Below are 15,060 nucleotides of genomic sequence, written 5' to 3'. Positions count from 1 at the left end.
CAAGACTCAAGCTGGCTCACAAGAGTAAACAAAAAAACTGAAGTCTTAATTCAAATACTTTAAAGAAATTTCTGGTGGGAAAGTAAAAGGATAGCATCTCTCTTATTTTTTTAAAAAAATATGAATATAATTTTTAATGCTTGTATCTCATAATGAAATCTTAACCAAAATAAAAAAGGAACTTTTTTTAGCTCTAATGTGTAACCCAACTCTGCATCTTTATTCGGAAATAAATCTTACTGCATTATATTGGGTTTATGCCCAAATGGATGTGACAGGACTGCCTTCACAGTAGGGATTTCTTGCACTAACAAGGACTTACCTGTGGGCAAGTAAATGGTGGCATTGTTGCAAAAATCTGTGTAGCAGCATTCTGTTCTGGTTACGTTCTTAGAACCATGGCAGAAGATCTGTGCCTTCAGCTGCGGTAGGGAAACACATGCCTTTATTACTTCTTGCCGACCATTTGTTAGCATGACAGAAGTCCAACATGCTCCCTCCGTTTCACAAGTGAAGTTTGTTTTTTCACATAATTGGCACACACATGTTAGGCCTGAAATGATAATCAAGTCTTAAATTTGAACCATGAATCCAAAGCAAGATTTCATCTAGACCAAAAGATGAGGAAGATGGGAAAAGCTATATTGACCTTAATGGACAATATACAATTAAACAGCCATAAATGAATACAACGCACTCTCAAAGAGTTAACAAGCTCCATCCAATTTGGTGCATCACCCAGTGCTCAGGTCTGTTCTGATACAAAGAACTTTTGAGAGCTGATGGAAGCCAAACTATATATCACTATACAAATTTAGCAGGCAGTTATGGCAATAAGCCTCCACACACATATGCAAATAAGCACAGGACACCCTATCTAGATCAGGACCTTAACATAGGACATGGGAGATGTTTATTAACCCCTTACCCGCTGCAGTTGCCCAATCTTGATCTGCACTGTTGAAAAAATAGCTCATTTTCTCATAATGTAAAATGCAGACATAAGGATACCGATCTGGTTACCTATACTTATTCTACAGTAAAACGATAGGATCTTCTGTGTTTTTTGTATTATGAGCCACCTAGAATCAAAAGGTTGAGATGGGGGGGCTATATAAATTCAGTCAAACAAGCAAAAAAAGCAATGCAGATGTAGCTGCTAAAGTAGCATTCAACCTGTCCCATGGATACTTGCATTTTTAAAAACAATTTTGAGGATTCCCTTTAAAAAAATATAATACCCCAATAGTATACTTCTATGGAATACAATTAATGGTACTTCAGCAAAACTCATACATCACTAAACTACAGTAATCGTGCATAGCCTTTTTTGCAATGGTTTTATGTCACAGGAAAGACATGCCAGACTGGTAAACACAGGGAAAGAGTATATTCTGGTGAAGGCAAGTCTTGTTTCTGCCTTCTCCTTAAAAATAACTTACCCAACTTTTCTTATTTATTTGTTTTTTGAACATTTATATGCTATCTAATTCCATATTTGTGTCTGGTAACCAGTGTATAAATATTCAATTATTGAATAATATCTGTCCAGAGACTTCCTAATATTTGAATTGTTCTACTATACAGAGATTTTAAAAAATACAGAAATACAAAAACAGAGAAAAAGTAGAGGAACAAAGGACAAGAAAGAAAAAAGGACAAGGAAGCAACTCCATTCCTTATGTACAACATTAAACTTAGACTTTATAATGACAGTGGCAATAAAACCATTGCTGCATCTATTTGGAGCAGAAGTGATGCATGAACATTTCTCTGTATCTCTGCCAAATTCTATATTGCTAAAATTATAATACTCTGCATTATGTATTCGTTGAGTTGAGTTATGACACAGAATCTCTCTCTTAAATCTTGCCAAACAAAACCATACATGCATATGCACATTTGAAGACAGTACTTCTGCCTGCTGAAAACTGTTATTTACTTTTTGTCAGTACAGATTCAGAAGTCCTTTGGGAAAAAGAACAAAATTATTTGATCTGTCTTGTTTAACTGAACTATTTCAAGCTCAGTTGATGTATATTTTCAATATATTGTGCATTGTTCTACGTGCTCTTTATCTTTAACCATATTTAAAACACAGAGGCCCATTTTCCTAAAAGTATATAATTTTCCACAGTTATTTAGTGCCACATAGTTTAGGTATTATTTGTGTCAAAAGCTCTCTGAAACTACTACTTATGCAATGCTGCAGAGATAACATTTTTTCTGTTAGTCATGATTAACAAATAAAATTACTTAGAGCTTTCTGACAGCAAGAGAAAGTTTTAGAACATGAAGCCACCGCATTTACCAGAAACAAATAGGATTGGCCAGACATTGCACTAAGGCCCAAGTGCTCCTTTTCAGAATTCCAGCCAGGTATCATGCTCCTTTGCTGGTGCTCTGAAAAAGTGTTGGGAGATGACTTTCACGGACACATTAATGGAACTTTTGCCTGCTACAATCTTTGGATCAGTCATAATTTTGCTTCAAGCATTAACAGGGGAAGACACTTGGGACACAACACTATCCAGATCCTGCAAGTTATTTGTTATCACAAAGCCAAGGTCCACCTGACTTAAAATACCATGAGCTTCTATCTTTCTCCTATGATTAAATTTAATTATCTTCATTTCGGTTATATTAGGAAGCAGCAAACTTGGTGGAAATATTGATTCGACACCTACATGCAATGCTATCTGACACATCCAGCAAATGTTAGATCTCTGATTCTGTTTTGCAGCTGAGAGCTCTTCTCCTCCCCTCCTCCTCTTCCTTTTCCTCCTCCTCCTCCTTTCCCAGAAGTTCCCTGAGTTATGGAAAAGCCTAATTCTTGCTAGCCTGCCAAAGCAATGATTCCCTGAAAAGTAAAACATTAAATTACTATTGCCCTTTTCCAGGCATTGGTAACATACATACTCTCTCTCCTCTTCCACTGGCTTGTGATTATGCCATTAGGCTGGGTTGGTTCCCTCTCCGTGTTATTTAAACCTCCTCCCACTTTTCAGTAGCCATCTCCTACCTCCTTCTCACGGAGATTACAGCTACAAAGCAACTCCTGCTTTTCTCTCCTGCCTGTTGGACACTTCCCCATTGTTCTCTGTGGGTGCTGGCAGTTCAAGATCCTGTAGCAGGGAAGCACTGTCTTATCTGTTAGCATCTTTCAGGGATGCTGGGAACTGCAAAACAGTCGGGGTTCTTTGTTAGCTCAGAAATTGCACATGAATTGCCTAAGAGCCACTGGTGGTCCTTAAGCCACAGTCTGGCCACCCCACCTTTTATAAATAAAACCACAAGACTAGCAGGACTGGAGTATATCTGAATCATCATTAGCTTTGCACTGAAAAACTGTGTTAAGCCATAATGTGGTTGCTTTGGATTTAATGTGATGTGTAAAGAATATGAGTTAATAAACCATTATGTGTTTGCAAAGCACCATTTGAAACCACTGTTGCCACTGGGTTTAATGTGATATGCAAACTCTGACCCTGCCTTTGACATAGTTACTTTTTTCATGTTTCATATTAAACTAAGGAGTAGGGGCTGGGTTTGACAACAGGCTAAGGAAAACCTATTCCCAATTAGGTTTTAGCATGTATGAAACTAGGATTTCTTGCTTCTTGAAACAAACTATGGTTCAGCGATGAAATTTGTGTACTCAGCCAAAATTAACATTTACAGACGAGCCAAGCTGCGTCCCACTCCAAAAATAACAGAACACATATCCATCATAAAAGACTGCCCTGTAGCACTTAATCCAGTAATTACAATTTACTTGTATTTAATTTATTTAATTGTAAAAAAATTACAATTAAAAAGATAAAAAACTCATGCAAGCTAAAAAAGAAAAGAAAAAAAGAAAGTGCAGAAAAGAAAACATAGAAAGAAAAATATAAAAAATTAGAATATAGAATATATTATAGAATATATATAAGATTATAGAATAAGAATATAAAGAAAAAGAAAAGAAATATATAAAGAAATTATTTCCCCCTTCATCACAACAAGTATAAACAATTTTAGTAACTTATCACCTTCTCTTAAAATAAAACAAATGATCTCTTCGTCCTATATCCCATCTCTTATTTATAAACAAATCCTTAAAGCCTTGTTGTTTCAATCCTAATCAGCAAAAGTCCATTAAGGGTTACCAGAAGTAACATGCCTATTTTAACCTTGATCAAATAGACAAAGTTTATATTCCTTCCTTTTACTTTTAACAACCTTACTCTTTAGTCCCTTCAAATAATGTCCTAGAACTTGATTTCTTTTCATTTTTTCTTGTCCCTTCTCAAAGAATTCTTCAAAGATTTAACAAGCCTCTTTTGTAAATTCAGTATAGGAAAATCATCCAGCTCACTCTCATCAGCCAGCTTCTTTTGTATGTCTAGTTGCCCCTCATTTCCTATCTTCAGAGCATAATAAATATATTGTCAATACCGCTAACTACCTGTCTCAACTTGAAATTCCTAGCCAACGGAAAGCTTTCTCCCTAGCTCGAAGCCATGCACTCCCTTCTGCAGTCTTGGAAGGCAGATACAAAAAAATCCCAATAGCTGCAAGGCGGTGCCCTTGTAACAATGGAGAGATAGAAACTACAGACCACGTGCTTCTCCGTTGTCCTTTTTATAAAGAGCTCAGGAGTAAACTAATATTACCTTTGATTAGTAAATGCTCTAGATGGAAAGATATAGATTGTATGCAAATGTTACTTATAGATGAATATCCAACTGTCACGGCACAAGTAGCCAGATTCTGCGCAGCTGCTATGAAGATACGTCAGATTATGATTGGAAAAATGTAGTAATGTATCCCTTCTAATAACTTTGTGGTATATATAACACATTTTATATATGATATTTTACTCTTTTTATCACTCCTTTTAATATTTTACACATATTTTTATAGACACTTATACCTGATAGAATATTAGTCATGATAATGCAAATTAATAAGATTGTTTTTAAACTTGATTAAGGGGCTCACTTACATTGTGATCCAAATGTATTTTAACACCAAATTGGAACTTGTAAACTCAAATTTAAAATTATTTTAATTTAGATGGCTCATATTTTATGGCTAATGGCTAATGTGCATATTTTTATAGAATTGTATCTTGTACTGGTCAGTGACCGTAATAAAATCAATTGAATTGATTGCAAATGCCTTTTAAGTATATCTATTGTAGTATCTTTTTCCATGGTGCTACATGAATATGCCATATAATTTTTAATCATCATTGCCTTTGCCTTCTTTTAGGATGCTTGTAGCCTGTCACTTTTAAATCCAGTTTCAGATCAGTCTCAATCTTGACAGATATAACTTGTTCCTCTTCCATAACATATTTTAAACACAGTCTATCTATATAGGCAAGCACTCTTAAAATTAACTTCTGAGTCCATTGTTCAAAAATATCCTTCAATTATGTCCAATGTTAAAATATTTTACTTCATTCTGTATTTGTAAGTCAAGTTTAAGTGTTCTTCTCCTTTAATTGTAATATTTAGTCCCCTCTAGTTCCCTCTAGTGTCCAATCTTCAAAGGCTCATCCTATCATTGTTTTAAAGATAATTCAAAACAAAAGCATTTTCCCATGGGAAGAATTCTTACAATTAATTCCAAAATCTAATTTCAAATCCATCTGGACTATTAATCCATTTGTAACTTTCCAAAATCAAAGTTCTAAGCACCCTTTTGCCGTTTATTCCAAAATAAGGACTGAAGGAAACTCATCTGGTACTGTGAAACCTATCAATCCAAAGGTTCCTAACAGCTGAAAAGCAGTTAACAAGGAATTTCCAAAAGTGATTAGAAAAAGGAAGTATGTGAACCCAGTATCCTTTTGAAGGCACTGACAATAATTTGAGCAAAAAGATGTCTATTCCCTCATCTCTCAGAGTTTTAAACCTGCCAGAGACCACTGTCTTGCGGTCTCTTCACAAGAAGCAACTGTATGGAGCACTTGCAGGCGATCTCAAGTCCTCTCCTTGTCCGGAGAGGAATTACGAAAAGCTGGCCTACTCACCGGCTCTTCATTCCGCCTCAGTCATTGGCTCCACTTTTAGCAGAGCCATCTTCAGTTCACATTTCTTTCCCGGAAAGCAAACACTTAATCTTTAAATTAAAAAGTGATCTTAATTTTAAAAAATACTGTTTTTGCCCAGAAAGCCTGCTGATAAGCTTAATGGACTTTGAAACCACATTTCGACATAACTCTACTATAATCATGCTTGTTTACTGAATATTTCTATAGTAGATTTTACTGGTTGGAAAACATTTATAGTCACTTAACTTTTTCCATAAAGAAGTGACTCATTCTTGTTCCCATATCATTTACCATTCAGTATGCCTCCAGCATAATTTCTATGCTATACCTAAAAAGCCAGTTAAATTACAAGACATGATTGCACCAATTACTTCAATCCTATATTCACTGAAAATACTTTGGATGTTCTTTGTTTATCATAAATTGAATAGAACACCATGTACTCCTGTTTAGAAATTTCTATGGTTTCTACAATAAGTTTGTAAGTAGTGTGACACTTTGGTAGGTCATGAAGCTCACCAATCCTACAGCTTACTTTTGAAATTACTTTCTTATGTATCCTGCCCTTTCTTTGTATCCAAGTGACCACCAGGTAGCGGCACCTAGCCAATCTTAGCTGATCTCAAAAAGCTAAGAAGGGCCAGAGTTGGTTGGTATCTGGTTGGGAGATGACTAGGAAAACCCAGGGTTGTAGCCTCTTCTGGGAAGTTGAAAAAACATCCCTAAAGAAGGCAAAGGTAATGGTGATTAAAAATGACATGGCATATTCATGTAGCACCAGGAGTCAATTCTACTCATTTGAGACTTTCCATCAATTTGAATATGTACAAAAATATGAATGATGATCAATCTTTTTTTTATTTTAAAGCCCATATCGCTCATTGGTATTCTGTTTGGGTAAAGCTGAAGCAAGATAAGGCCAGAGCTGAAGGGAGATAGGTCCACCATTTTCTCCGTCTCTTTCTGAACCCCTTTTCTTCTATTTTTTTTTCCAAGCACATTAGATAACTATTGCTTTTTTGCATAGCAATTTGTCAGTGAGGCCAAGAGGGCCATCAAATTATCCTGCTTCTATCATCTATCTGTCTGTCTGTCTGTATATCTCAGCCTGAATCAATCCACAGAAGGAAAAGTTATCTTGATTGAAGGTTACAGACTGTAATCTACCATGCTGGTCTAGTGTGGATTAGTAGATCGGTATTTTTCGACTATCTGTCTAGTGCTAAAAGAGAAACTCCGGCCAAATTCACCCAGCTGGCAGCTTCCAAGTTTAATAGAGGGCAGGAACCTGGATCTTCTCCCCCGTGTCTAGCATCTTAATCACCACCTTTCTCCTATACATATACATATATGTATACGTATAAGTATACAGACACAGGGATACATACATAGTCTTGTAGTCATTCAACTACATGCAAGACTTTGGACTTTATCAGAAGATTTTGATACACATCAGACTAATAGGACAGCCAAGTGTTGTCTGGAAATAACAGCACACAATAGCATAAACCTCACTTTTCTTAAAGCATTTTCATTTTTTTTCATCCTCCAAAGTTAACTCACAGGTCATTTTAAACAAATATTACTGCAGCATAAACATTTTTAGCCTACATTTTTATCCTCTCTATTGTGCCTATCTCTTAAATGAGATACTGTCAATTTGTTTTCAAAGTTGCCTTTTAAACTTTAAGCAAAAGCCATTTTAAATTACTGCATCTAGCTTTTCTCCATCCTTTAGAAACGAACTGCTTAACCAGGATGAAGAATCATATTAGCTATCCGGAAACTGCTGTTTGAAAACATAACATCAGATGAAAACATCAACTTTTCCTTAATTATTTGGTAATATTTAGAAGAAAGGAAAGAAATTGTTACATAAACTCAGACAAAAGCCCTGTTCTGAAACATTTATAAAATATGTAGAATAACTAAATCTAATCTCATGCCCACCTACTTGGTGGATTTTTAAAATCACAGATTTCCATTCTTCCCCAAACCAACTAGCAAACAAGGACTAAAAGTTACCAACAGATACTTATTCTAGCATGTAGTAGCAGCTAAAGGTGAGTCTGCTCTTTTGCCCTAGCAAAGCATTTACCTTTTAGCAATTAAATCAGTAATTTTGCCATATGACAAGGTTGCTGCATGTTATATGACAATTATGGAACAGTTCAGTACTGAATCTGTGTTATTAGGTTTGGCACTCCTACTCTGCGTGGTTAACTTTTTGCATATACGGTGTGAGAGATGTTTTAGTTCAGAATATGGATTGCTAGTTGGCTCATGCGGGGGTGGAAGAGACATGGCTGCATTTCTCAGGACCTGCTTGGGAATTTCCCATTCACCTCTGGCCATTGTGGAACAAAATACTGAAGGCCTGTAGTTTGACCCAGCAGAGTATTTTTATCATCCCACATTCCTATCACGCTACTAGAGACCAAAATAAAACCCAGATTAAAGACTGAAATGAAAATTAGCAGAACGTAAAATGATAAATTATCACAAATGTCTGTCTTGATTATAGGACACAATCCAAGGTATTCTCTGTATCAGTGTTTCTCAACCTTGGCAAGTTTAAGAGGGCTGGACTTCAACTCCCAGAATTCCCCAGCCAGCAAGTTGAAGTCCACCCCTCTTAAACTTGCCAAGGTTGAGAAACACTGCTCTATATCATGCAAAGAATAGGAAGGAGAATATTAGGAAGAACAAAACACTCTAAAAACTGAGAGTCTCTCTTCTTAGCAGATTAGGGTGTTCAAACAAGACTTGCAAGAAAATGTTGCAGCATGAGAAAAGTTGCTATCCAAGCTTCCAGCTTTTTTTTAATGTTATTTTATTGTTGTGAATTGCCCAAAGTCGGATGGAGTCAGGTGGCATCCAACATTGGTGAGGATGGCTGAAGCCTCCTTTTAACTAGGTTGTTTTCTTTTGTTACCCTCCAGTTTGCTATTCTGCCATCTCTACCCTTTTTTGTTTCTTGTTGTCTTCATTGTCTTGTTTTCATATTTTAAAGCATCTGTAAACTGCCCAGAGTTGCTTTGAGTCGGATGACATATAAATAATAACAACAACTTGAGTAAAATAATAATAATTAATTTCATTTCCCATCCTCTCAGCCTCCTGCTTTTCCTTTTCCCTTTCTCTTAATAGGTCTCACAGTCTTCAGTGGGCCAATTTTTCAGAGGCAAGGGGAACATCCCCCCCCTTTTTTTTCCTTTGTAAAATAGAGTTCTGTATGCTATACAAACACTCCTGGGAGCAGAGTCAGCTAAACAGCCTATTATTAAATTCCATGAGTATTAATAGCAATCTTCTGAAACTCACCTATATATTCTAATGATGGCACTTGAACAAATCCTTACATATTTAAATGCCACCATATTAAAACATAAAGGGAAACCTTTTAAAATTTTGCTCTGACTTTACTCTGCATCATCAAGAACACCCTATGATATTTTTCACTTTCAGTGCAATCTTATTTAAGCTTATTCACATATTAGTTCCAACCTATCTAATAGGATACTTGAAAGCTATAAAATCCACACAGAATGTATGACTTCAAAATTAATTCATTATAATACTCTTATAGGCTACATTTCTTCAATCATGGCAGCATAAGCCTAATTTTGGAGCTAACTCCCACCTTGGTTAACTTCTAATTGTTTCATGAATACATTTTCAAATATCTGAATCCTTCCCACAGTAGTTTCAACTAGACCAAATGAAAAGAAGTGGGACAGAGATGCACATATTTGTGAAGATAAAGCAGATATTGCAGGATGGGGATGACTCAATATATATACTGTATCAGCCATCTGCAATCGGGCACTCCTCAAATTTATGAGATCTTAATTCTTAGCAAGCCTACTGGTCGGAGAATTCTGGCACTTAGGAACTAAAATCCAACATATCTGGTGGGCACTACATTGGGGTAAGCTGTACTGCATAATAGCGGGTTAGAACTGCAGTTAAGACCTACCTTGGGATGGTAAGGGCAACAAAGCATCAATATTGTGTGAAATGGGCTGCGACGAAATTTGAAATATAAATAAATAAATATTTCTCCACCCTATTGTGTCTGCAGATAGCCATCCCACAGCCCTGTTTCGGGTGATGCATGCCTCTTAGGGCCTTGGAGGACCCCTTGCAGGGGTGTGCGGAAGAATTTGTTCAGCATCTGTCAGACAAAGTTGCTCAAATTCTCTCGCAGTTGGATGCCGGCCTTGCTGCAGGTCCAGGGGAGATCCTTGTGGAAGAGTCTTGCCCAGTTGGGCCTGGGGAAGTGGACCAGGTCCTGAGGACTGTGAGCTCAGACACCTGCTCCTTACATCCACACCCTTCCTGGCTGTTTCCTGGTCTTTATACAACTCATCTCATTTAAAAAGATGAGGAACTGAACATACAGAACAGAGACTAAGTAATATCCCAAAAGGATAGTTTACTACCACGGCTGGGACTTTACACACCTCAATCTATTTTGAGCCTTCCACCCCTCACCCAAACGCATATCAAATTAAACTGTATCTGCAAACATACTCCCCCCAAATAAGTCAGGAATTGTCCGTCTCAGATTCCTCACTGAGGCCGTATACATTCATATTAGCAGGAATTTACACTCACTCACTGTGTACTATGTGTGACATGCATTCACAGCTTCGATTACAGAAACATCATCATGATAAAACTGTGAAATGATGGGAGCTGTGAAGTATAGAAGCAAAGTCCCATACACTGGAAAGATTTTGGCAAGCAGATCCTTATGGTGTTAATTAGGCTTCAAAATGTGCAAAATACTGAACATTTCAGAGATCTCTGACCTGTGTAATTATTTGTCGCTTTCAGACAAAATCAGTTCAAAGATGTTATGACTTCATGCTGTTTGTATAGACTGCAGGATCCCTTTTTTTTCAGCACAAAATATCTGTTGCCTTGGCACAAGCCTTTAATTATTATTATATTTTGGGAAAAATATACAGCCCTGATTAATTTTATTTATTTATTTATTTATTTATTTATTTATTATCCTGCCTTTATTATTTTTTTTATAAATAACTCAAGGCAGCGAACATACCTAATACTCCTTCCTCCTCCTATTTAATAATGTTACTATTATTATTACTATTACTAAACGTGATCATATACATTTATATACATAGATTATGCACACTGGGCTGATCCACTCCAATAACGCATCATGGATAGGTGGTAGAGCTGCAGAATTTAAAATGGTCCAGAAGAACTGGGAAATCTTATAAAAAACTAAGCTAAGAAGAATCCACTCCCAAACTTACTGGAGAACATAACATTAGATAAAAGAAGCTGTTGCATCCACCAACCAACTCATTCTTCTTGCAGACTTCCTGAAATGAATACTTGAATACCTTTATTCCATGTATTAGGACTAGATTTTCTTTCTGCTATCTATCTTTAAAGGGCAATAAGAAAACCCTTGGTGCGGACATAGTTACCCCACAGAACACAATGCAAGACAGTGGCCAAACTAATTTGCTTAGGTTGGCAAAATAGCTTAAAGGCCAAATGTGATTATAATCACAGCAAAGCAATTAGGAACTGTTTTTTTGGTTAAGTAAATAGCAGCCAAGGGGAAACCTGAACGAACTCAGAACTGTGAGGAGCAGAAATTTAACTCTTTCCTTCCCTGTCACAGACTTTTTAAAAGATCTATTCACATTTTCTCTGGAAAATGTGTTGGCTGACCCCAACACAGGATTCCAATCGGCATACTGTATATTTAAAAGGATTCAGAATGTTTGCATAGTGATTGTGTCTCAAACTCAAGCCTTCTCTTCGCAGCTTGCTTTTTTTTTTCTTTCCAACTTCAGCTCACACCTGTTCCAGCATCTTCTCCTTGCACTATAGAATTCCTCCCCAGAACATTTTAAACCACAAAAACTTAGTTTCAAAACCACCACCACCTCCTCTTCCTCCAGTCCTAAAAAACTGCTGGTCATTTCAATACTTCGTCTAACATTCTGTATCCCCACATCAACACACGCTACTTATAGTTCCATTCTGAATCTACTTCTTCCCAAGCTCACTAAAAAAATCCAACTTCTTCATAAGCATTTTCTGCCAATACCTCCAACATATCCTTGCTTGCTCTCTTATACAGATACAGTAATCACTGCCAACTATGCCATTTTCTTTCTTTGTTTGGAAACTAGATATGTAGCACCCCACTGCCCCAGCTGATCTCAGAAATTGCAGGGATACATCCATAAAGTGACTGAAATCAAGGTCAACCAAAAGGAAATGTTACTGTTTATCTACTGACTTGGTACCCAACACTAACCTTTCTTGTCAGTGAAATGGATGTCACAACTGTTAGGCTTTAATTTTTTCCCAAGCATTTTGACAGCAATAATAAAACTGGACCAATGATAAATATGGATACAATGATGAAATCAGAATTTTAATAATCATAGTCAGATACCTGACAGAACAGAAAGGGAAGGTGGAAGGTGTATCTAACTGGACCAAGTCTATTTTAAAATGATCAGAAACAAGTTTCTCAGTATGGCTGCAATTTGGGACTGCTCACAGAAATCAGTGTGTTTCTGAGTAGACCTGACTTGGACTGCGGTATTTAATTAAAGTTTGGATTAAATGCTGCACATGATCCAGCACAAGAAGGAGGCTTACAACAAAATTCAGTTTGCACATATGTACTTAGAAGCAGGTCCCAGAGATTTATTTTAGGGTTGTTCTCACAGGTAAGTGGGTTTGGGATTGCCACCTCCAGTTCTGGCTTTTTGTAAACCCAAATCCCTTCCCAATAAAGCATTCCTCCCCCATTCTCTCTCCCTTTCCCAACTTTTAATAAAATTAAGAGGACCCACATCTGTAATTTAAGCCAAGAACCTACTGTAAAACTTGTTTTTAATGTATGATTAAGCCCTGGAATAGTTGAAGTCATAAGACTATCCGTATCTCTAAGAAGGTGCAGTATCTTTATGGAACCACGGGTGTTTTTTTGACATACCTGCAGTCATAACAAAGAGCCACAAAAGAGTCTTGGATCGAGCGGATGTCACTTCTGGCAAGGGAGCCTATTTTGAAATGAAGGACTTGCCCTTTAAAGATACGGTACGTTTCTCCCTTTAGCTGTCCTTTGCCCTCGGAGTCACAGCCACACCACCCAACTGAGTTTATATTATACCAAATTCGCCAGGATTAAACCGAGCGCGGCTCTTCAGCTCTCGCCTACCAGAACTTTTTACGAGGCGCTTTAACATTCCCTCTCTTCGTTATTTATCTGTTCCAAAGCGGGGTTGCTATATGTCTGTATCAAACTTAACTTACCAGGTTATTCAGGAGCAACGGAGTTCCTCGAACTTCGGAAGCACATTTTAGCCTAGTTTACGCTTTTGTTTCCCTACTTGCAAGCCGGCTGAAAATGCGCAGAAAACCTTTCGACCCACCCTCTCCGAGTGACCAGAAAGCTTTGGGGACACGGTTTTGAGACAGAAGGCAAAGATTTTAAATCAGGCCAAGACTACTGTAATCCGAGAGAAACTCTGCTGCCCAGTTCGCCGCTCCCAATACCCGCTCGGCACCCGGGGGAAAAAAGCAAGCACCGCAAAGCATAACCTCCGGCCCGTCAGCCAAGCGGGCTCCTGGCGCTGCATTTACCTGTGCAGAGAGAGGCGCAAGCTGTCAGGACGAGCGCCGCAGCGCCCAGCCCAGAGCGGAGCGCCTGCCTCATGACAGCACATGGGAGAAGTTCTGGCAGGTAGGAAGCGCGCCAAGGCCGCGGCAGGAGCGAGCCGGGGGGCGCGGGGGACGCTCAGGCCGGAGAGGCAAGCTTCCCAGAGGCTGGGTCCCCCCCACCCCTCCCGCGGTGCGACGCGGAGCTCTGGCCACCAGCGACTCTCCGCGCTGGAAGAAAGAGGCGGGCATGGAGTTTCTCCCGCGGCTCCGCCTTGCTCGGACACACCCCTTTGCCCTGACAGCTGTTTACCAGCGGAGGGTTTGCACGGGGTGAAGAAGCCGCCTGAAGGGTCAGTGCCAGCGGGCAGGCGGGCAGGCAGGCTCCGAGGGAGGAAAGCACCGCTCGAGGTAGCCCAGGGCGGCGTGCCCTGAAAGTGGCCTTCCAGCAGGCAGGCATCTTTTCCGCCGGTCCCACCTCGAAGGAGACGGCGGATCGAAGGGTTGGTTCCACCCCTGGGCAAAAGGCCGTCAGTGGCCTCAGAGCAGTTTCCCGCGGGCCGCAGGAGCGCGCCACAATCACCGCCTATCGACCCCGGGGCTGTCCTCTGAAGCGCACTTCTTTTTCTGAACTCCGCTTTTACATAAAAGCATAAAGGATAAACATAGCGGTGGCCAAGATAGTTGGACTAAGTGTACACATGCTTTTTTTCTGAAAAGTTGAGTTTCCCGCCAGCGAGTGTGTTTAGGACTGAGGCCTGTATGCCCTTCTCAGTTGCATACAAACTCAAAGCCGTGCAGCCTCACCAGGTATCCGAGATTAAATGCGAGATAGTTATTTAACAGTATTTCTCACCTTTCCACCCCTTTCAAGCAGGGGCTGGGTATATTTACAGCAACCCTACATCCTTTATTATAAAGGGCAGTCCTTTATTTCAGAAAGCTGTCCTTTAGATTTATTTTAATTATTTATTTTCTTAGTTTTGCTCTTGACTTTTCCTTTGTAAAGCAAAGTTATAAACATAAACTTTTTTTATCCTCATGAATCTCTTTCAGATTTGCCCTCTTTTCAGGTTTGTCCTTTATTTTTTCCAAGAAAATATGGTCACTGTAGGTATATATTGGGAATGTATATGCGACTGTTTATAACATAATATGCATTTATTTACTTACATACTTACTGGACTAAAGAAAGTTTCATATAAGGTATGCCTCATAAATTAATTCTTGGGTATGGAATAGCTGTAACATGCAGGAATCCCGCCCCCCAACTTTTATTTTTGCCCTTCAGTGCCTATGGCTTTAGTGAAAACTTTTTAGTTTTATTATAGGATTTTTTAAACCTT

General features: G+C 38.5%; 1 protein-coding gene across 1 annotated transcript in view; it reads right to left on the bottom strand.

Annotated features, from left to right (window-relative positions):
- The window catches only part of ACVR1C (activin A receptor type 1C), a 50,505-nt gene extending 36,584 nt beyond the window's left edge, over positions 1–13,921 (bottom strand). Inside the window, exons 1-2 of the mRNA XM_063318344.1 lie at positions 13,700–13,921; positions 323–553 (exon numbers count right to left, since the gene is read on the bottom strand). Of these exons, the coding sequence (XP_063174414.1) occupies positions 323–553; positions 13,700–13,772 (304 nt within the window). The 5' untranslated portion in view covers positions 13,773–13,921. The remainder of the gene's footprint in view (positions 1–322; positions 554–13,699) is intronic.
- Positions 13,922–15,060: the final 1,139 nt, after the last annotated feature.

Source organism: Candoia aspera, chromosome 1 (genome assembly GCF_035149785.1).
Source record: "Candoia aspera isolate rCanAsp1 chromosome 1, rCanAsp1.hap2, whole genome shotgun sequence".
Taxonomy (NCBI): Eukaryota; Metazoa; Chordata; class Lepidosauria; order Squamata; family Boidae; genus Candoia; species Candoia aspera.
Note: the sequence above shows the minus strand (reverse complement) of the source record. Positions and strands in the feature narration are given on the sequence as shown.